Source organism: Lepus europaeus, chromosome 2 (genome assembly GCF_033115175.1).
Source record: "Lepus europaeus isolate LE1 chromosome 2, mLepTim1.pri, whole genome shotgun sequence".
NCBI lineage: Eukaryota > Metazoa > Chordata > Mammalia > Lagomorpha > Leporidae > Lepus > Lepus europaeus.
This window is the reverse complement of record NC_084828.1, coordinates 147,188,103-147,210,511: the sequence shown is the minus strand read 5'-3', so window position 1 is coordinate 147,210,511 and position 22,409 is coordinate 147,188,103. Positions and strand designations below refer to the sequence as shown.

The window sequence follows — 22,409 nt, the reverse complement described above, 5'->3', positions numbered from 1 at the left end:
AGTCTTATCTATTACCTGTCTTCCCCACTTGGTGGTTTGGTGTGAGCACTAGTTTTAATATTGTATATTCATAACTTCGTGCTTGATCACATTGCAGGTTTTCTCAGTTTTAATTTTGGAGTTAGATTTTTTTATGTAGTGTTACATAATTTTGTGTGGTTGGTTTTTTCTACCTCCAGTTTGGGGCCCTAGCAGAGACTATGGTGTTCAGAAAGTTAGAAACGCCTTGGTCAGGGTGCACTCTGGGTAAAATTCTGTGATTCCTAGAAGGCTTCCCTTTCTGCATAGAATGGGTCACTAGTGGCCGGCGCCGTGACTCAACAGGCTAATCCTCCGCCTTGCGGCGCCGGCACACCGGGTTCTAGTCCTGGTCGGGGCACCGATCCTGTCCCGGTTGCCCCTCTTCCAGGCCAGCTCTCTGCTGTGGCCAGGGAGTGCAGTGGAGGATAGCCCAAGTGTTTGGGCTCTGCACCCCATGGGAGACCAGGATAAGCACCTGGCTCCTGCCATGGGAACAGCGCAGTGCGCCGGCCGCAGCGCGCTACCGCGGCGGCCATTGGAGGGTGAACCAACGGCAAAAGGAAGACCTTTCTCTCTGTCTCTCTCTCTCACTGTCCACTCTGCCTGTCAAAAAAAAAAAAAAAAAAAAAAAAAGAATGGGTCACTAGTACTGGCAGAACAGCCAGTCTGGGAGCTAGGGCTTTTCCTCCTCCCTCCCTCCCTCCCTTCTCTTCCCCTCCCTCTTCCCCTTCCCCCCCTTTTTTCTCCCCTCCCCTCCCCTCCCCTCCCCTTCCCTCCCCTCCCCTCTCCTTCCCTCCCCTTCCCTTCCCTTTCTGCATAGAATGGGTCATTAGTACTGGCAGAACCGCCAGCCTGGGAGCTAGCCTCCCCGCCCCCCCCCCCCCTTTCTTTCAGATTTTTTTATCTATTTGAAAGGCAGAGCTACAGATAGAGGGAGAGAGTGATCTTCCATTCTCTGGTTCGCTCCCCAAATGGCTGCAATGCTAGGGCTGGGCCAGGCTGTGAACTGACCCTTTGAAGAACATTGCTGAAACTAATTTTTATATATGAATTATTATTGCAAGAGTGTTGTAGTGGAGTTAATCCTGTGTGCTCCTTTTGCTTGATTCAAGGCTGGTACACACTTTGACTCTTGTCAGAACTCTGCTGTACCTTCCCAATTTCCTCGGCTCAGGTATCATGTGTCAACAAAGTGATTTTTGTTATTTTGTCGACCTTTTTCCCTTGAAAAACAGGCCAAATCCCAATTCAGAAAGGCGTGAGTTGATCCAGGGTCTTTGGAGAAGCAGTGCCTCTTGACTCCGTACCGTCTCAGTGTTGTTTTCATAAGGCAGGAGACAAACAGACGAGTTCCACAGCGTTTAATTACCCCAAACAGCTGGGAAGTGCAGACTGGTTGTGCGTTATTTTTGTTTGCAAAGACAGAACACTTTTAACAGTGACGTGTGTCCTTCCGCAGGCTACCAGCGGGGTCTCAGGCGGAAAGGAAGGAGGTCTGTCCAGGGCAGGGGGACCTGGACAGTGTGCTCTCCCAGCTGGATTTTACCCACAGCAGTGAAGAGCTCCTGCAGGCGGAGGTCACCCGTCTCGAAGGCAGGTAGATAACTACATACACACCTCCAAACCTGCAAGTTGTTAACATGAGTTTTTGATCATCATATTGATAAATAAGCTAATAAATAATCTTAGTGAAAGCATTTAAGTATTTTTCTCTAGTGTCCACAAATGGCCTCACTTACTTCAGTGAGAAGACAGAAGCAATTAAAAAGAACTTGCTGATCCTCCTGCCACCAGCTGTGTCAGTCTGCCCATGTCTGGTCTTAATCTTTTACTGTGGATGTGTGGGTGGTACAGGGTCTGTGCTCCCAACTTCTGCTTTGCACTTGTGCCCTGCCTCTTCCCCAGCATCAGCTTTTCTTTGTTCTGCATGATCATTTTGACTGATAAAAAATATGCTGTAATTTCGCCCATCTTGGAAAAATCATTAAAACCCTCCTTTAATCTACAAAGTCATGCTTTCTTTCACACCAAATTTTTCGAAAAGTTGTCTGTACTGACGGTCTCCCGGTGGGTATTGAGCATTTCATTGTCTGGAGCCACCATAAGACAATGATGGACAAATTTGGGGGGACATAAGAAGTGCAAGACGTTATTTTAATCATAGAATGTATAGGTTGAGAGAGAAAATATAACATTTTGAAAGACCTGAGAGCAGCTTAACTAGTCAGTTTAAAGTGGAAATCCTTCAAAAAGTATTACATTCAAGCTGTAAGGATTAGAAATAAATCGTGTGGAAGGTGACGAGAGGAGTGAGAGTTTGAGTGGCTCTAATCTGGTAAGTGCTACTGTGATTCTTTGTTTTAAAGATTTATTTATTTGAAAGGCAGAGTTACAGAGAGAAAAGGAGAGACATGGAGAGATAGTTCTTCCATCTGCTGGTTTACTCCCCAAATGGCCACCTCGGCCAGTGCTGGGCCAGACCTAAGCCAGGAGCTAGGAGCTTCATCTGGGACTCTCACATGGGTGCATCTTCTGCTACTGGGGGCACAGTAGCAGGAAGCTGGATCCAGAGTGGAGCAGCCAAGACACGAATCCGTGCCCATATGGGATGCTGGCGTCCCAGGCAGAGGCTTAATTCCATACGCCAGAACACCAGCCCTGGTCTGATTCTTGAAAGGGTATTAACCATTGGCAGTTGGGCTGGGAAGGAGGTGCCCTGTGGTCAAGGAGATGATGTTTGAGAAATCAGGCATGGTGAAGGGCACATGACAGACAGGAAACCTTATCAACTTAGGCGCAAACAGATAGAAATGAGCCATGGGATAGGGGAGGTGTGGTACCCCGGGGCTCTTCTATGTGATGGGTTAATTGATTCTTGTGTAAAGGTAACAAACTGGGATGGACCTCCTTAGAGAAAAGTTTTATTTATTTTATGTTTTATTTATTTATTTATATGCAAGTAAAGTTTTATTTATTTATTTGATACACAGATGCCCACAACAACTGGGGCTGGACCAGGGCTAAAACTGGGAATCCCAGTGCTATCCAGGTCTCCCATGTGGGTAGAAGGAACCCAATTACTTGCACCATCACCATCATACCCTAGAATCTTGCATTAGGAGAAAGCTGGAATTGAACCCAGGTACTCTGATGCGGCATGTGAGTGCCTTAATTGAAATCTTAATTGCTAGGCCAAACGCTTGCACTAGTGGTTAAATTTTTAGCAGAGGGAAAGAACATAGATAAACACAGAAGTCAAAAGTATCTTCTAAAGTTTGAGTTGGATTTAGCTGTCTCTGGTGATAAGGAAGTTGGAAATGAGTTTTCATTTGAGTGTAAAGCAAGATACTAGTATCTTTCTTGGACATCAAGAAGGTAAATTCAGGATTCCAATTTGTGTTTAAAAGTTTTTATTTTAAATATGTGATTTTATTTTTGTCATATAGTTTGGAATCTGTGAGTGCAACGTGTAAACAGCTGAGCCAAGAATTAATGGAAAAATATGAAGAATTGAAGAAGATGGAAATACATAACAATGAGTACAGGGCAGAGATTAAGAAGGTAAAAATTTGGGGCCGGCGCTGTTGCTTACTTGGTTAATCCTCCGCCTGCAGTGCCGGCATCCCTTATGAGTGCCAGTTCCAGTCCCGGCTACTCCTCTTCCAGTCCAGCTCTCTTCTGTGGCCTGGGAAAGCAGTAGAAGACTGCCCAAGTGCTTGGGCTCCTGCACCCGCATGGGAGACTGGGAAGAAGTACCTGGCTCCTGGCTTTGGATCCGCACAGCTCCGGCCGTGGCAGCCATTTGGGAGGTGAACCAATGGAAGGAAGACCTTTCTCTCTGTCTCTCTCTCTCACTGTCTAACTCTATCTGTCAGATTTAAAAAAAAAAAAAAGGTAAAAATTTGTGTGTTTGGGAGTGCACAGTAGTATGTGATGAAGGACTGAGCTGTAGGCCAAGAGATTACAGGGATTGTTTTTAGTGATGGAAAAGTGGGGTCCCTGCCACATGACGTTCAGGAGTAGAAGAGCACCTGGAAGGTGCAGGGGAAGAACCTTCTTTCTTTGGCATCCCCAGGGATATGATGTAAATAAGTTCAAGATAATAGATGTCTGCCCCCTTTCAGCTCTAAAATTTTGTTTTAAACACGTTTTGATGAAAACTTTTCTAAAAGCTAAACATTTTCTTGCTTTCAGAAAGATGTTAGGTGAACTATCATGTAACACTTTCTTATTGGCTGAAGTTTGGTATGATTATGTATGTTCTGTGCAGTGATGTAGTTAATGTCCTCGTTGGGTATTGAGATATGCAGACCTGTTTGTCTCTTCATTAATGGGCTCTGGTCTCCTGTTTGTTGACATGTATATATATATATGTTTTCATTCTTTTTCTTAGAGGTTAATTTTATGTCTTTGAAAGGCAGAGTTACAGAGAGAGATCTTCTACCCTGATGGTTCACTCCCCAAATAGCCAGGAATGGGCCAGACTGTTGGGCTCCAGGAGACTGGAGCTTCCTCCCAGTCTCCCACTTGGGTGCAGGAGCCCAAGCTCTTAGACTGTCGTCTGCTGCTTTCCCAGGCCATTAGCAGGGAGCTGGATAGGAAATGAAGCAGCTGGGACCATCTATACGGGATGCCAGTTTTGTAGGTGGTGGCTTTACCCACTACGCTAAAATGCCAGCCCCTGTTTTCATTCTTTGAGATCACACCTAGCCTCTTCCTTGTATCCTTGTATTTGTTATTTATTAGTATTCCATGGAATAGGAAACCGAACACACAATATTTCTACATTTGCAGGTAAGCAAGGAATGAAAGTCACACACAGGTGCTGTTCTCTAAATAAAGTGTGCAAGGACGTGGACACTGGTCCTTAGTGTTCAAGTAACCCCTCTCCTCTGTGTTGAGAACTCATAAATGGTAGTGTGTGTAGCCATTTGATTTTGAGCACAGCCGTGCAGCTTGGTAAATTGCTGATTTTCTGCAGGTTTAATCTAGGAAAAATTTCATTTCTTGAAGTAAGGTAAACATTACCTTATTGTATTAATCATTAGCACGTTTTTCTATGTAAATGCTTTCTCTTAACTTGTGGTGCTTCCTTTTATGCTTTGTAGTTGAAAGAACAGATTTTACAGACTGAACAAAGTTACAGTTCTGCTTTAGAAGGAATGAAGATGGAAATCTCCCAGCTAACAAGGGAGTTACATCAACGAGATATCACCATTGCTTCTGCTAAGTGTTCCTCCTCAGACATGGAAAAGCAGCTGAAAGCAGAGATGCAAAAAGCAGAAGAAAAAGCAATAGAGCATAAGGTGACACTGGAACAAAAATTTGTATTTGAAGTTTCTTTGAAGATTGAATTTATTAACGATAAAATTTGCATAATATTAACTCAGTAGCTTGTTCTTAGATGCGGATGTGCTGGTTAACAAGCAGTCTAGTGTGGTGGGGAGGTGAGGTGAGGCAGACAGGGACAAGTGAGGGACTGGCAGAAGAGGTGTGGAGGTCGCATCGCATGAGCTGGGTGAGAGAGGGCAGGGGTACACGCAGAGGTCTCCAAGGGAGAGCAGGGCGTGTTTGCCGGCACTGACGCTGGCCTACAAGTGGGGTGAGTGGAAGGCAGGGACTAGCTCCTGAGGGCTGTGTCAGCCGTGGGAGGAGAGCCAGTGGGATCTGGAGCTCCTGGAGGTCAGTTAACAGCAGGAGTAAAGGACTCCAAGGTTGTCCAATGGAAAATATGCAAGGAGGCAAAGGGACCACGCAGATGCCGGTCTAGCAGTAAAATGGTGGCCTGGGCATGCACAAGGGGAGTAAAGGAAGTCCATGAGTTCTGGAGATAGTCGGCTGGTGAAATTGACTGGACTTTGCATTTGATTGGCCAGGGAGGGTAAGTAGACAGGGCTAGGCAAAGATGTCACTCAGCTCGGGTGGCTGAGTAGAAAGTGGTGCTCTTTAATGTAGTAGAGAACAGACAGCAAGTTTGGGGGAGGGTGATGAATTTGACAGGTACACGCAGTAGGAAGCTGTGGAGAGGACATTGGTTTGACACATGTGGTTTAAGATAAAGGATGGAATTTTTGTATGGAAACGCCTAGTGGTCAGTTCCACAGAAGACGTGTAGTTCAAGTTTAAATTAGGGCTGGCATTTAGTTGTGGGAATCCTTGCATGAAGCTGGCATTTGAGATCGCCTGAGAGACTCGGAGATTATGATGAGAAAGCATTGACTGTGAAGAGCACCAAATTTAGGATACTTCTCATCTTTGTTGAAGGAGATGTTGGAGTGGAGTTGAAAAGAAGTAGCAGTGAAGAAAGAAAGCGGATACTTTTTGCCAAGGGGGAAGGAAGCTGAGGGAAGGCAGGAGGTCAGGCCGGAAGCTTAGAATGAAGACGGAGCTCCATCACCGTTTTCTGAAAGAGCAGTTCCGCCTGGTGTTGAGGGCGGAGCTAAACGTGAGGCCAGCAGGGGAGGGGGGGACTTGCCAGGGCGCGGAACTCTGCTGCTTGTTCACAGGCGGGTCATCTCGGAAAAATATTTGAATTACATGCCTTTTAATTCACCTTTAAAGTATATTTTTAGGATGTATTTATATATCTAAGTACAAATACGGACTTTAAGCTAGCCTAATGAAAATAACATGGAAAAATTTTGTAAGTTGCTTTTTTTTTATTTGTTACATTTAAAAAATTGTTTTCCTCTTTTTCCCTTTTCAGGAGATTTTGAGTCAGCTGGAGTCACTCAAGTTAGAAAATCGTCGTCTTTCTGAAACAGTAATGAACTTGGAATTGGGCTTACGTGAGGTACATGAATAGAACCTTACATTTTTCTACTCTGTAAGCCTTTAAAAACATCACTTTGTAAATAATGATGTAATAAAGAGAGAATTAAGATTAAACTGGTAGAGTGATCCTTTTGAAGACATTTTCTCAAATAAAATGAAGTCAGAACAATAAAGGAGGTTAGCACAATATGGCTGTGCTCTCCGGGAGCAGGAAGCCTCTACCACACAGTCTGTGTTCTGGGAAGAGAGGACATAGGGAGAGAGAATTAGGGCTTAGTACGTGAGTGAGAAATGACAGTTGTTACAATTGTAATTATGATATCTTTTCTAAAGCAGGTCATCTTTGGAATAGTTTAGTTTTAGTTCTTTTTTTTTTTTTTTAAATTTTTGACAGGCAGAGAGGACAGTGAGAGAGAGAGACAGAGAGGAAGGTCTTCCTTCCGTTGGTTCACCCTCCAATGGCCACCAACAGCCAGCACGTTGCAGCCTGCGCATTGCGCTGATCCAAAGCCAGGAGCCAGGTGCTTATTCTGGTCTCCCATGGGGTGCAGGGCCCAAGCACTTGGGCCATCCTCCACTGCACTCCCAGGCCACAGCAGGGAGCTGGCCTGGAAGAGGGGCAACCGGGACAGAATCCGATGCCCCGACTGGGACTAGAACCCAGGGTGCTGGCGCCATAGGCAGAGGATTAGCCTACTGAGCCACGGCGCCAGCCAGTTTTAGTTCTATTTCTACAAGACAGAATTCACTTGGGATCTTCCTGTTCGCTGTGTTTAGGAGGGACCATATGGACACACCGGTAGACAGGCCGGGTTCTCCATGAGAAACGCTGTGGTCTAGCGAGGAGCATGCGACGTGAGCACGGATGTCTGGGCAGCGGGCGGACAGGAGTGGCCACGGGAGTGCTGAGCAGTGCGATGCTTTTTGAATCTCTTACCGGATTCTTAGAATTCGCAGTGACTAATCTGTTCACACCCATTTTCTCCCATGGTTTGGGTCAAATTTCTGAAGATTACAGAAATTCTTTTTTTCTGTACTTCCAGAGTGTATGTCTCCAAAAGGGTAAATAGGGACACAGTGCTCTCTGTTTGCTCCCAGTTAATCCTAATTTCATAGTCAGATTGTGGAGGCTAGGGTGGAAGAAATTCCACAAGGCTTGTGTGGAATTTATTTCCACACAATTGTGTGGAAAGTACTTTATTTCAGCTGGAAAAATGGCAGACTATTTGTATATATATATATATTTTTTAATTTGAGAGGTAGCATTACAGGCACAGAGAGGTAGAGAAAAAGGTCTTCCATCTGTTGGTTCATTCCCCAGATGGCTGCAATGGCTGGAGCTGAGCAGCTCCAGTGCCAGGACCCAGGAGCTTCTTCCGGGTCTCCCACTCGGGTGCAGAGGCCCAAGCACTTGGGGCATCTGCTGCTGCTTTCCCAGGCCATAGCAGAGAGCTCGATCGGAAGTAGAGCAGCCAGGACTCGAACTGGGACTGCAGGTGGAGGCTTAGCCCACTACACCACAGCAGCAGCCCCTGTATAATTTTTTATAAGGGTAAGGTCCTTTAATTTTAAGCCATAAAGATTTTACAGTATAAACATGTAAAATTTCTGGACAGCAAAAGATCCCATGAAAAAAGACATAATAAGGAAAAAACAATCTATAAACAGACAGAAAGTTAATATAAGATATTAATATGTGAGTATAGGGTTCCCTAGAAAATAAGAGAGAGAATCCACCAGAAAAATGGGCAAAGGACATAGGTTATTCGTAGAAGTGTTCAGCCTCCCTGATGATGGTGATAAACACCAGCCTGTGTTAGCAAGGAGGTGGGCAACAGGCTCTCCCCTCCACTGTAGGAGAAAGTGAACTGACCCAGCCCTTGTGGAGGACAGCTTAGCAGCACGGTCAGACTGGTCCTTGCTGCGTTCCTCTGCGGAGCGCCCTTATCAGTTTGCAGTCTGTAGGAGTGAATGGGTAGCTTATTGCAGTGTTTGCAATATCCAAGTGTTTATTGGCTAATTTGGGACTCATTCTATAAAATATGATTCTGTTCTTTAAGACAGCAGATAAAAATACTCATTTTATTGTGCTGCTTTTCCAAATCCCTCTAAAACTGTAATAAGAGGAATCTTTACTTTTTAAAATTCCATCCCACAAGGGTGGAAAAAACAGAAGAGGAGACAACAGCTAGACATTTTGTAAGGGCAAAGATGGGTGATGGATTGATGGATGGATGGATGGTAAATGATTTTCTATGTCCTGATAAAGCCACTACTAAGTTAGTAGTGGAGAAATCCAAGAACTAACCTGATTTACTCTCCAGAATCCTCCAAAGGCTTAGTGTTTGTCAGTATTTTATCGAGGGAGTCTTACGTAAGAGGTGATTACCAGTTCATACTTGAGAGTGGGGGACCCTCAGGGGAACGTAAGCCAGGCTGTGAGCAGAGATGTCTGCTCAGCTGAATTTCTCCTGAAGACCTCCATCTGACATGGGCTTGCTACCCAGTTTTTACCTTTTACGTTCATCGATCCGTAAGGGCTGTTAATAAAAGAACAACTTGGAGACACCTTTAAAAGGTGCCCGACAAAGGCACTGTCTGTTTTAAAAGTGTGTTCTAAATGATGTCATGCCTCAGACTCTGGCTGCTGGGAAGCCTGTCAGCCATTCAAACACGCTCCGATTTTGAGGTTACGCACAGGGTGAGTGTGTTATACATGTTAATAAGATTTATTATTAGAAAGTGCTCTTTTGCCTCTTACTGCCTTGGGAGGGAGAATTACTTTTACAAATGAATGTTGGGTTGAAGTATCTATTTGAATCAGTTCTCTAATGCTCTTCATAATGAAAGCCACAGCTCCTGTAAATTATTGGCCGTTTTTTAACCATGGGTGGTAGTTTGCTGTCTAATGTCCCGCAAATGCCCTTCTCCGAGACCCCGCCTTGGTGCCGGCTTGTTTGAAAGGTCTCTGGTTCATTAGCTCTGCTAGTAAACAGGTGGTTAACAGGTGTATTTTAGAGTTTATATTCTTGTTGGGCAAGCTGTTTTCCAGGCCCCTCTTGACCGTCTTACTCTTCTTAGATTTTTTGCAGAAAGGAGCAAGCTAAACAGCACATTAAACTTCAAAGATCACCATAATTTTGCAGAATACTAGCTAAAACATTTTGTCATTAGAAAAAAATGGCCCAGTCTACCATTTTTTCAGGTACTGTTTTACCAGGAACTACCTAGAATTGAAGAGCAATATAATTTATGTCACAGAACTAAGAGCAGACCAGGGCAGTAATTCCTGCCATATACAGAGAACCTTCAAAAAGTTCATGGAAAATATGCATTACAAAAAAAACTGCATGGATTTCAAAATTTTTTGCACTGAAATAAACTTATCTTTAGAAAATCTACTAATTTGAAAAGCTGAGATACACACACACACAACACACACACACACCCAGGGAATGAGAGAGCTCCCATCAACCAGTCCACACACCCCAGCTCCCCCCACCCCCAACATTCCTGCAGTGGCAGAGGGGGGCCTGAAGCTGGGAGCCTGGGAGCTCATTCCAGGTTTCCAGTGTGGGCAGCAGGAACCCAGGCACCACGTCCTGGAGGCTCTACCAGCAGAAAGCTGGAATCAGAAGCCAGGGAGCCAAGAATCAAACCCAGGCCTCCTGATAGGAGACATGGGCGTCCCAACCACCAGGCCAAACGTCACCCTACAGACTTACTTCTTTACACCATTTTCCATGAAATTTTTAAAGTGTCCTTGTACTTGAGTTCTGCTTTATCCAAATGTACATGTAAGAACAGATGCCAAAGTTATGTAAAAGCATTTAACAACAAGGAGTATTTACTTATTCCTGTCAGCCAGAATTCCTTGTCAGAAACTTTCATTCTAATCTCTCTCTCTGTCTCTCTGCTTTTCAAATTTAAAAATATAAAACGTGGTTTATTAAGACAGTCTTTTTATTTGAAGTAAGTGTCTGGGTTTTCTCTGGGTATCCTGGGCTGGTCAGAAGGACCAGGCTGCTGGCTCCTGTCTTCCGTTTCTGCTCTCACCACAGCCTCCCCGCTCCCAGTCCCATCCTCCTCCTGCACCTTGGGTGTCCTCTGGCACATAAGGAAGCTCATTGTGCTTCCAGCCTCCTAGTCCAGTTACACCAAGAAACGGAACCATTTTTCTCTTGGTTTCAAGAGGACTAAAAAAAAAATCTTCAGTTTTGCTAAAGTAAAGCCATAGATTAGTTGGAACTATAAAAAAAAAAAAGTTTTTCCACCAGCAATATCACAGATCACATGTATTCTTGTACAAATTAAGTGACTCTGGTATTCTTTTTTATCAGGCAAAAGAGATCTCACTAGCAGATCTTCAGGAGAATTATATTGATGCATTAAATAAATTAGTGTCCGAAAATCAGCAACTACAGAAAGATTTGTTGGATACCAAATCTCAGCTGGAGATTTCTACTAAGATGTGCAAAAAAAAACCTGACAGAACTTTCAAACCAACACAGAGCAGAACAGCTGAGTTCGAGGAAACGGAGTTCAAGTAAAATTTGTTGCGAGTTATTTATGTATTTATTGATTTATTAAATTTTCTTTTCGTTTCAAAGAGAAACAGAGATAGAGACATCTCCCATTCACAGGTTCACTCCCGGATATATAACAGTGGGGACTGGGGGAGGCTGACGCTGGGAGCCAGGAATTCAGTCCAGGTCTCCCATGTTAACAGGGTTACCCAAGTACTTAAACCGTCTCCTGCTGCCTCTCGGAGTAGGCACTGGCGACAAGGTGGAATCAGGAGCATAGCTGGGACTTGAACCCAGGCACTCCAGCATGGGTCGTGGTTGTCAAACCCGTGTCTTAACCTCTGGGCTAAATGCCCACCCTTAAGGATGATTTCGAATGTGTCCTGTTGCACTCTAATTCTCATCTCTTTGAGAATAAGTTCTGCGTAGAGACATGAAAGGACTCGAATTCTGCAGGACCGTGTGCACAAGGGAAGCTACAATCAGGTTAAAAAGAGCCAGGGGCAGGTGGTAGAGCACTTCGTGGAAGCCTTAGTTTTGTGCACTCTGGCTGTGGGTGGACACAGCGGCTGTGTTCCCGAGTCTCCTTGTGCTGCCTTCCACCTCCTCAAGCCCACTTGCCCCCAGAAGGAGTAGAATTAAAAGCTTCCTCTGAGCTTTTGGTCGCTTTGTTATAGGCTGTTGCCCTAAAAAGTAAGCATGCAATGAAAAGCCGCCTGATTATAGCTTATACCATGTAACTCACATGTTTTTCTACCAAAAGGCTTTGCTGGCACCCTCAACCCCACCTTCCCTCTTCTGCAACCCTCACCTCCAGGGCCTGGTGAGGTTGGGTCCCTGCCTGTGTGCACAGCACTTCCCTTGTCGCAGCACAAGCCACGCTGGATTACTCTGGAAGCATGGACTGTGTGAGGGCAGGGGCTCACAGTGGGGATTAGAAGTCCAGAGCCTCTGGTGGAGTGGGTGCTCATGTTGTGTTTTATTTGTCTTGTTTTCTAATCCACTCTCCAGGCCAACCCACAGCCAGCGCAGGCCTGGTGAGGCAAAGACTGAGCACTACAAAGCAGGTCGGCATCCCCCCCGAGGACAGCCGGCGGACAGCCCTGAGCCCCTGGCCAGGGTCCTCAGCCCCCTGACTTCTCCGATCAGCCCTTGCAGCTCCACCGTCTCTTTGCCTTCTTACTTTCTGTGTCAGACTCACTCTTTGCCTTCCACACTAGATATGAATGAAGCCAACTTTTCTGACAGTGTATCTGAGAGTATGAATGACCAAGAGGAGTTTATGTCTTCGGTATGGAACCTTTCCAATCTGACTAGTTTCTTAGTTTACTTAGATCCCTTTCCTTTCTCTTTTGGTTTACTTATTGAAACCAGTGTGGTTTTCTGGTTTTGTTTTTCTTTGTTTCCCTCTGGCTGTCTCCCCTAAGTGCATCTTGCCATTCTCGGGTGTCTCCACGCTGTCTTGATGGCTTTGCTTGTGCAGATGCATTCGGCCAAGACTTCAAAAATACATACCCGTTCTGAGATACAAACGGAAATTATAGGGATGCATTTGTCTTTAATCCCAATTGGAAGTGCCCTTCCTTTTTCAGAGAAGGTCAATTTTGTGCTGGGAGGCTTAGTTCTAGGAAGGTAGTCCAGAGGCCCAGACAGTGAATCAGGGCCAGGGACATGGCTGGGTGGGGGTGGAGGTGGAGGAGGCCAGTGCATCCCACGTGCGCAGGGCCTGGCGTGGGCCCACTGCAGGGACCTGGTGCTGGAGGTGCCTTAAATGCTGTGCCGACAGGGTTGCAGGCTCTGCCACGCCTGCCTTCTCCCTGGAGCACTTGCCTCGGCCACTCATTTCCTGTCATCAGCTGTGGTCGGACCTCGGTAAAAGTTTGGTATTTTGGCTTTTTAATGTGCAACAGGCCCAAGTAAAGGTGTTCTTTTAGTTTTGAAATTAAACGCCCACTTCAGTTCAATATAATACTGAAATCCAAGAAAAGCCCTGAAAACTAACTTCCTTCCTGAGTTTGAGAGCAAAACTTTTTTGGCACCAAAACCTTCCTGATATGATAAGGGTACTTCAAAAAGTTTGTGCAAAAGTAGAATCGAAATATAAGATTATTTTGGAATTTTGAAAAAATTAAAAACTGAAATCATGCATACAGGGCATCTTCAAGAAGTACGTGGAAAATGTGTTTTGTGAGAAAATTATGCATGGATTTCAAAATTTTTCACAGCAAAATAAAATCTTGCTTTCACTTCCCCACATACTTTCTGAGGCACTCTTGTGTGTGTAGACCTACCCCCTTGTGTGAGTGTCCACACGGCTTTGCTCTGCTGGTGTGGGGTGTCACCTTGGGCTCCACGAGGGGAGTGCAGTTGGCCCTCGTGTAGATTCTGTGTCTATGAATCAGCCTGATCCTTACACTTCAGTTGTAATCACCTCTTTGCTCTCAGTGGCACTTCTGCAGTCCCCTATGGACATGCACAGGGCGGCCAAAGACCTGAGTCCCCAGCTGAGGTCCAGCAAGGCGGAGCTGCCGGGGCTGGCACAGTGTAGTACCTGCAGCTCAGCTCCGGGCCGGCGTGGGCCTGAACCCCAGCTCCAAACTGGTTAGTGGGAGAGCCACTTAGTGCTTCAGACCTTATTTCTCTTTTGTAAGATAAAGAACACAGACTAGGATGAGTTGTGTTTATGATTTAGGATTGTAAACTGTGTGTGTGTGTATTTCCTCTGAGGGCACGATTGTGTCCGTGACAGCTCAGAGCGCACCTGCTGTGGGCGAGGAGCAGTGCGTATGGCGTATGTCCTGTATCACCTTTAGAAAATCTGACTTCTGGAACTCCAGTGGCCTCAAAGATTTCAGACAGGACTGTGGGCTGGAATTTTGGAAGAGAAAAAAATAACTGACTTTAACTGGCATCTGATGTATTATTGGTAGTTTTTCTGTGCTTTAAAATGAAAATAGCATTCATATTTTAAAATGAGTTTTACATCATAGACATATTCTCTTCTGGGGTGTAGGAGGACATACAGATTGAGTATCCCTTATCCAGAATGCTGGGGACCAGAGTGTTTTGCACTCGTGGTTTTTTTTTTTTTTTTTTTTTTTAAGTTTTGGAATATTTTTACATACATACACGAGCTATCTTGGAGTTGGAACCTATGTTTATAGAATTCATGCACACTGTATGTAATTTGAAGGTAATCCTACAAAGCGTCTGTAGTGCACCTGTGTTTTAACTGTGAGACATCACATGAGGTCAGCTGTGTCAGTTCCTACTTGTGGCATCGGACTGGTGCTCAGAGTTTGCTTCAGAGCGTTTCAAATGCTGGACTTTGGAATCAGAGGTGCTAGCCTGTGCTAGTCTAAGCTGAGAGTCTCAGACCAAGGCTTAGTACCTTATGCTCGTACTTAGATGAGACTTTGTAGTGACACAGCTTGGGTCAGGAAGGGAGAGATCTCTGTGGATTTTTTGTTTTACTGTCATCATTGAAAACAAAGATTTCTTTAGAGGAACAATAATCCCCTTTTGATATTGCTAGTTAGGAAGTATCATGAATTATGTGTCTTGGAGATATAATGCTGTGCTTACACACGTCAAAATTTGCTTCTCTTGTAGTCTTCTCTGCCTGTGTCCCCGCTTGGCTCAATAGCTACCCGGTTTTTGGAAGAGGAGGAGCTGCGGTCTCATCACATTCTGGAGCGACTGGATGCGCACATTGAAGAGCTAAAAAGAGAGAGTGAAAAGACAGTGAGACAGTTCACAACCCGAATGTAGCCTCCGAGCAAGTCAGAAACGTGCACGTGTAAACACCCGAGAGTTACTGTCATCTGGACTAGCAGCTCTTTAAAAACACAAACATAAAGTTTTACAGATAATACATACTAAAGCAGTGGTGATGAAATCGAAAACACGGACGCCTCTGACTTTTTACAGTGCACTGGTTTGTTTGAAGGACTTCTTCCAGCAATAACGTGTGAAAATAAACCACTTTGCAGACTTTTTTCTTATACGAATATTTATTATCATAAAGCGATACTTTCTCTTGCCGACTTCAGTATGAATAGCTTGTACTAATAAAGATTTCTGTGATGTGTGTGTGTGTGTGTGTTTTTTTTCTTATTAGACAGGTAGAGTTATAGACAGACAAAAAGGTCTTCCTTCTGTTGGTTCACTCCCCAAATGGCCGCTGCAGCCAGCGCTGCACCGATCTGAAGCCAGGAGCCAGGTGCTTCTTCCCGGTCTCCCATGTGGGTGCAGGAGCCCAAGCACTTGGGCCATCCTCCGCTGCCCTCCCGGGCCACAGCAGAGAGCTGGCCTGGAAAAGGGGCTGCCAGGACTAGAACCCGGCGCCCATAATGTGATGTGTTTTAAAAAGAAGTAACTACAGGAACTAACTTTAAGGGAAGTGTAGTGGAGCTTGTGTTTAAGAGCCAGGCCGACCTGTGTTGATATATTGGCTTTCCCACTTGCTGGCCCCTTGGGCTGGTTGTGGAGCCCTGTCTGGCTCAAAACTCGGGTAGAAGAGAGGCCAGGGAGGGAAGGGCTGGCTCTGGTGTTGGTGCCCGCGGAGCTCTCAGTGAGAATCTTCAGCGTGAGCACTGCTGAGGAGAGGTAGACGGGACAGCGATCTGCGAGGCGTTTGAAACAGCAGAGCTTGGCAAGGTACCAGGGAGGACGTGGAGAGAGACGAGCAGGATGCTAGGCCCAGGGCCCTGGAGGGTGCCAGCGTTTGAGAATCATGGGAGATAATGGAGCAAAGGAATTGGCCTGTGCTAGAGGTGAGAAGGTGGAGGGAGTGGGTTTGTTGCTGCTTGCAGCTCTTCCATCTCATCTCCCGTGGGTCTTTCCGTCAGGATATAAGCATCCTGTTATTCCTCCTTCCTTTCGAGCAAACCCTCCATCTGTTTTTAAGATTTATTTGAAAAGGAGAGAGAACGGTCTTCCATCCTCTGGTTCACTTCCACATGGCAGTAATGGCCGGGGCCAGGCCAGGCCAAAGCCAGGAGCTTCCAGGTCTCCCAGTTGGGTGCAGCAGCCCAAGGATCCAGGCCATAGCAGAGAGCTGGATAGGAAGCGGAGCAGCCGGGACTCAAACCAGCACCCATGTGGGATGCTGGCACTGTAGGCGGTGGCTTTACCTGCTGTGCCACAGCGCTGTCCCCCCCGCCCCCTGCTGTGGGCTTTGACATGAGTTTTCTCTGCATAGCCCTTCCTAGAAGTTTGCATTCCATTCTCGAGTTCTCCGTGCTATCTGTAGGCCAGTTAACTCTGTGTTCAGAACTAATCTTGACCTCTGCTGAGGTAGCTGCACATGGGCTATCTTCACCAGATGCCTGAAAAGCGTCTTTGGTTTTAACACTTTCAAGGGCAAACTCTTGATGTTCCCTCTTGCTGAGGTTCCATCTTGGGACATCACATCATGTCTGCCACTCCTTGATGTCTCCACACCCAATCCCCTCTGCCTCCAGATCTGTCTCAGATCCGATCACGTGTCTCCACCACAACCCAAACGGCGGCAGTCTGTCACCCAGCTTCTAGCAATATCCTCGCTGGTGTCCCCAGTACCTGGCACCAAGAGTTACCCTTTAGAACTGTAACTGAAGCCGTGGCAGTGCTGCCTCCCTCAGAGCCCTTGTGGGGTTTCTTCAGCACTCAGAACATCAATTTCAAATGAGCTGTCACGGCCTGCGGGGCCTCTGTAATCAGAGTCTGTGCACGCCACACCTTGCACCGTCTTCACCGTGCCCACCCGTGCTGGTTCTTGTTTGCAGCGAGCAAACTACAGCAGGGACTCTCGCCTGCTGTGTGCTTGGAGTCCTCTCTCCTCACCTGTGCCTGGCATGCTCCAGCCCTTCCCTGCTGCAACAGGACCTGCTTCTGGTTCCTCTAGCTTAGTCCCCTGAGCTACGTCCTCCACTATCCACATTTTAACTTGACTGATTTTTTTTTTTAAAGATTTATTTATTTATTCAAAAGTCAGAGTTACACAGAGAGAGGAGAGGCAGAGAGCATGATCTTCCATCCAATGGTTCACTCTCCAGTTGGCCGCAACGGCCAGAGCTGTGCTGATCCAAAGCCAGGAGCCAGGAGCTTCTTCAGGGTCTTCCACTTGGGTGCAGGGGCCCAAGGACTTGGGCCATCTTCTGCTATCCCAGGCCACAGCAGAGAGCTGGATCGGAAGAGGAGCAGCCGGGTCTCGAACCAGTGCCCATAATGGATGCCGGCGCTTCAGGCCAGGGCGTTAACCCGCTGAGCCACAGCGCCGGCCCCTTGACTAAGATTCTTATGTCTGTTTCAGACTCCTTGAAGGCAAGGACTTAGTGTGGTGCATGCTGGGAGCCTTATCAACCAGCACAAGCCCCACACTTAGGCGGTGCTCAGAATTTGAGGCAGTGGATAAAATTCCTCTGACAGGGAGATCGATTCCAGGCCAGGTAGACGGGACCAGGGCGGCACCTCCCTGCCGTCTGGAGATGAGTCTTGGAGGACCTAAGAGACATCAGACAACAGGTTTCTGTAAAGGACTTAGGTGATTGGTGACTTAATTTAGCTCAATCAAAATGGTCACTTCTCAATCCCCTTATTTACACCTCTATCCCTCACTTAAGCAACTGCTTCCATGATTGGAGACCTCTCAATGCCTCATTTACATCTCTCCTGGGCCAATCAGTTCCTTCCAGCTCCCTGATTGGTTCACATTAAATGCTTCATCAACCAGTCTTGGGAATATCCTCTGTATGGTCCTTAAAATCTCCTAGCCCCTCAGCCCTCAACAGTTGCACCCTCCTTGCGGGAGCCCTCCTGACTGGGCACTTTCTCTGCTTCTCTCAGTAATCGTCTTTCCCGCTCAGCCTACATCGTTGGTGTGGCCCATTCTGCAAGCGGAGCTTGTAGTGGGGTGCTTGTCTTTGTTCTCCAGAACAATTCTTCATGTCTGTGAGACAGAGAACCAGCTGGGAAAAACCTGCGGCACGTCCTCATTTGTACCGCGTTGTTTCCTTTGTGCTGTTGTACTTGGCTGTCCTTTGGGTCTGCCTGCCAGCTGCCCCTGGGGTCCCCATTTGCTTCACTAGCTTGCCTGGCAAAGTTTCCCCCTCCCCGCCTGCCCCCAGCCCTCAGACTCAGGGATTTCCCCTCATTGCTCTCACAGCACCCCATGAGTGCCCCTCAAGGCACTGACCGGACCGTCCTGTCCTCTTTGATCTGTCTCTCCGGGCTAGGTCCTAGGTCCTGGCTCTGCCTCACTGCCATCAGCATGCTGCCTAACCCATAGTAGATACAAAGCAAGCACTGGATGGATGAGAATCATGGCCACTCTGGGCTTGGTTATAATTCCCTGTAAAGCATGAATAACACCTAGTGGTTTTTTATTGAACATGGATTTCTGAAAGGGCTTTGCAGACTGACAGAACTGTACCTGGGGGCCGGCACCGTGGCGTAGCGGGTAAAGCCACCTGCAGTCCTGACATCCCATATGGGCGCCGGTTCAAGGGCCGGCTACTCCACTTCCAATCCAGCTCCCTGCTAATGACCTGGGAAAGCAGTGGAAGAAGGCCCAAGTATTTGGGTCCCTGCCACCGATGTAGGAGACCTGGATGAAGCTCCTGGCTCCTGACTTCCGTCTGGCCCAGTGTTAGCCATTGCAGCCGTCTGGGGGAGTGAACCAGCACATGGAAGTTCACCCTGTCTCTCCCTCTCTGTAACTCTTCCAATAAATAAATAAATTCTTTTAAAACAAAGGAAAGAAAGTGCTGTGCCTGTATGGGTTGATATAAGGGCTTCTGGCTCTTAGGGTAATGAGGTTCATGTTAGACTCTGTAGGTTGCAACCCTTGCTTCTGAAACTGTTATGCTAGTATTGACTAGAAGGACAATGAGAGACCCTGGAGACTGGAAAAACTGACTTAATCACATGCCATTATGTATTTCCTTACCTTTTTTTTTTGTTTAAGATTTTATTTATTTAAGAGATAGAGTTACAGACAGAGGTAGAGACAGAGAGAGAGGTCTTCCACCCGCTGGTTCACTCCCCAGATGGCCACAATGGCCAGAGCTGAGCTGATCTGAAGCCAGGAGCCAGAAGCTTCCTCCATGGCTCCGATGCGGGTACAGGGGCCCAAGCATTGGGCCATCTTCTACTGCTTTCCCAGGCTGTAGCAGAGAGCTGGACTGGAAGAGGAGCAACCGGAACAGAACCAGCACCCATATGAGAGTCAGCACTGCAGGCGGAGGATCAACCTACTGTGCCACAGTGTCGGCCCCATATATTGGTTTTTAAAGTTGTGGTTCATTGATGGTAGAAATTTGTCAGGTCATTTGATTATCTTAATTTGGAGATAGAAAGGTATGCTGAATAATAAAACATCAAAACTAAATTTATTAAGAAACTTCCTGACACAAAATCTCTCAGTAATCAGGGTATCCCAATGAGACAAAAATGTAAGAGGCCTGCAGTCCATGAGGTTTACAGGTACTGTTTGCTTGGGTGGTTATCAGATTTCTCCTGTCTTGGATTCCTTATGGGATTTTTTTTTTTTTTTTGGTCTGGATTCCTATGCAGATCTTAGTTGAAGGGGACAAAGTTGAGGTCCCACTGTGGACTGGACACCACCTTCCTGCGAATCCTCACTTGATCCCAACAGGCCCAGGAGGCAGAGTATCATTGTTCCCATTTTACCAGGAGCGCCAACAGAGCCTAAAGACGGAGCATGGTCCTGGCTCTGCTGCTTTAAATTAGCCTTGTGACTTTGGACAAATTCATTAACCTCTCCATTCCTCGGTTTTCACACTGGTAAGATGTGGGCAGTGGAAATAAATTACTGAATTCATAGTTAGCATTTGTAAAGCAGCTGGAGCAATGCCTGGCATGCTGGGGAAGTATCTTGTTGAATAGGAAAAAAAAACTGCACCACCGTGTTGGGTGATGTCTGCGTCTCTGAACGGTACCTCCCAGCTCAGACTCACAGAACACCTGGGAACTACGGGTGCTAATTCTCCCTTTACAAATACTCCTGAGCACAGTACCTAAAACTTCCATGAGACAAAAAGAGATAGAAAATGAGCTGGATGTCATTGAGGACTTTGGTTAAGCAAACAGTTTTCATGAACAGTGCCCAAGTGCACAATGACAAAGGTTTAAAAAAAAACAACCTTGTTCCAGAAACACTTTCAGATAGCATGCAAAAATGTAGCGAAACATAGCACAAGGCAGGAACATTCTCTGTGGAGGGTGCTTGTGTTGCACATCCAAGTAGCTGGGTTCTGCTAATGCAGACCCTGGGAGGCACTGGTAGTGGCTCAAGAAATTGGGTTAATGCTTCCCATATGGGACACCTGGATTGGGTTCCTGGCCCCAGCTTTGGCATTGACCCAGCCCTGGCTATTGTGGTAGTGAATCAGCAGATGGAAGAACTCTCTCTCTCCCCTTTCCCCTCTCCCTCCTCCACCCCCTCCCTCTCTCCCTCCCACCCATCCTCCATGTCCTCCCTCCCTTCCTCTCAAAAAATTAGAAAGTAAAGAAAATAAGAAGAAAGGCCAGTTCTGTGGCATAGCTGGTAAAGCTGCCGCCTGCAGTGCCGGCATCCCACATAGGCGCCGATTTGAGTCCCGGCTGCTTCACTTCAGATCCAGCTCTCTGCTATGGCCTGGGATAGCAGTAGAAGATGGCCCAAGTCCTTGATCCCCTTGCATCTGCATGGGAGGCTCCAAAGAAGCTCCTGGGTCCTGGCTTTGGATTGGTGTAGCCCTGGCCATTGCGGCCAATTTGGGAGTGAACCAAAGACCTCTCTCTCTCTCTCTCTCTCTCTCTCCTCTCTCCTCTCTCCTCTCTCCTCTCTCCTCTCTCCTCTCTCTCTCTCTCTCTGCCTTTCAAATAAATAATCTTTTTTAAAAAAACTAAAAAGTAAAGAAAATAAGAAGAAACAAATAGCTGATTCTGGGCAAAGGAAAACGAGAACCATCACTTTGATTCACACATGCAGCTGATTGTCCAGTCCCATTGCTCAAGGCAGGCAGCAGAGTCACCTGTGAGCTTAGTGGCAAAAGCAGAGGAGGAAAAACAAGATTTTGTATGGTATCCACAAGATCAGACCATGGATTTGAGATGCAAAGCTTTTTCTAGGTGTGTGTGTAAACTCTTGGTAAGGCAGGTGAGCATCAGGAGAGGCCCACACATTTTCATAATTGATTATAAAGGAATGAGCATGGCTTCCTTACAATGTGGGGACGGTAGAAGACGGAATGGAGTCACACAGAGGAAGGGACCCACACATGACATCAGGCACCCGCGGCCTGGCTCAGCCAAAGGGGACGGCCCAGGGGACCGAGGCCAGCAGGTCTGCAAAAGCAGCCCTCTGTGAAAGCCATCAGACAGTGCAACTCTGATAACTTGGACAACACTGTTCACACCATTTTTCTCTGTGGGAACCTGAAATTTGGAAATTGTATGTTGCCCTTACTGGCCAGGCTCAATGGTTTGACGATCATCAAAGCAGAAGTAGGTTTCCTATCCTTTTATGAAAGGAAAGAACCTAATCAAGGCAATGGTTGAATGGTGGAAGGCCCAAGCACTTACGAATATTAAAAGCAAAATACATACAAGTTTTTGTGTGCATTTTTCTGGAGACAGAGTTCATAATTTTCACCAGAGTGTCAAAGACAGTATCAAGAACCACAAGTTTAGGGACTGATGCTCTCCTAGAATGGTTTCTTGTTTCCTGGAGAGACACGTATAATTGGAGGGACCCAACCTCTCCCTATTGTGGTTGAGATTTAAACTGCAGTTATAGTTATTCAAAATGCAAACTTTTCAAAAAAAAAAAAGGCAACCCAATTCAAAAATGAGCCAAAGACCTGAATAGACATTTCTCTGTAGATATGCAAGAAGTACCTGAAAAGATGCTGAACATCATTAGTTATCTGGAAAGTGCAGATCAAAACCACGTGGCCCTACTACCCACCATAGGGAAAAATGGACAACAGGTAGTACTGAGGACTGAGAAATCAGAACACTCATTCATTGGCTGTGGGAATTAGCATAGTCACTTTGGAAAATAAGTTGGGCAATTCCTCAAAGATTTAAACTTAAAGTCCC

General features: G+C 46.3%; 1 protein-coding gene across 14 annotated transcripts in view; it reads left to right on the top strand.

The window, feature by feature from the left end:
- The window catches only part of CEP63 (centrosomal protein 63), a 49,000-nt gene extending 33,593 nt beyond the window's left edge, over positions 1–15,407 (top strand). For 8 of the 14 annotated variants that reach the window (XM_062214406.1, XM_062214421.1, XM_062214342.1 and 5 more), the window contains 7 exons: positions 1,481–1,618; positions 3,468–3,582; positions 5,130–5,327; positions 6,728–6,814; positions 11,136–11,341; positions 12,333–12,612; positions 14,934–15,407. In XM_062214406.1, the coding sequence (XP_062070390.1) occupies positions 1,481–1,618; positions 3,468–3,582; positions 5,130–5,327; positions 6,728–6,814; positions 11,136–11,341; positions 12,333–12,612; positions 14,934–15,092 (1,183 nt within the window). In that variant the 3' untranslated portion in view covers positions 15,093–15,407. Of the gene's footprint in view, positions 1–1,480; positions 1,619–3,467; positions 3,583–5,129; positions 5,328–6,727; positions 6,815–11,135; positions 11,342–12,332; positions 12,613–13,766; positions 13,943–14,933 lie in introns of those variants that run through there. The other 6 variants (XM_062214447.1, XM_062214413.1, XM_062214368.1 and 3 more) reach the window with 5 other exon arrangements.
- The last annotated feature ends 7,002 nt before the right edge of the window (positions 15,408–22,409 follow it).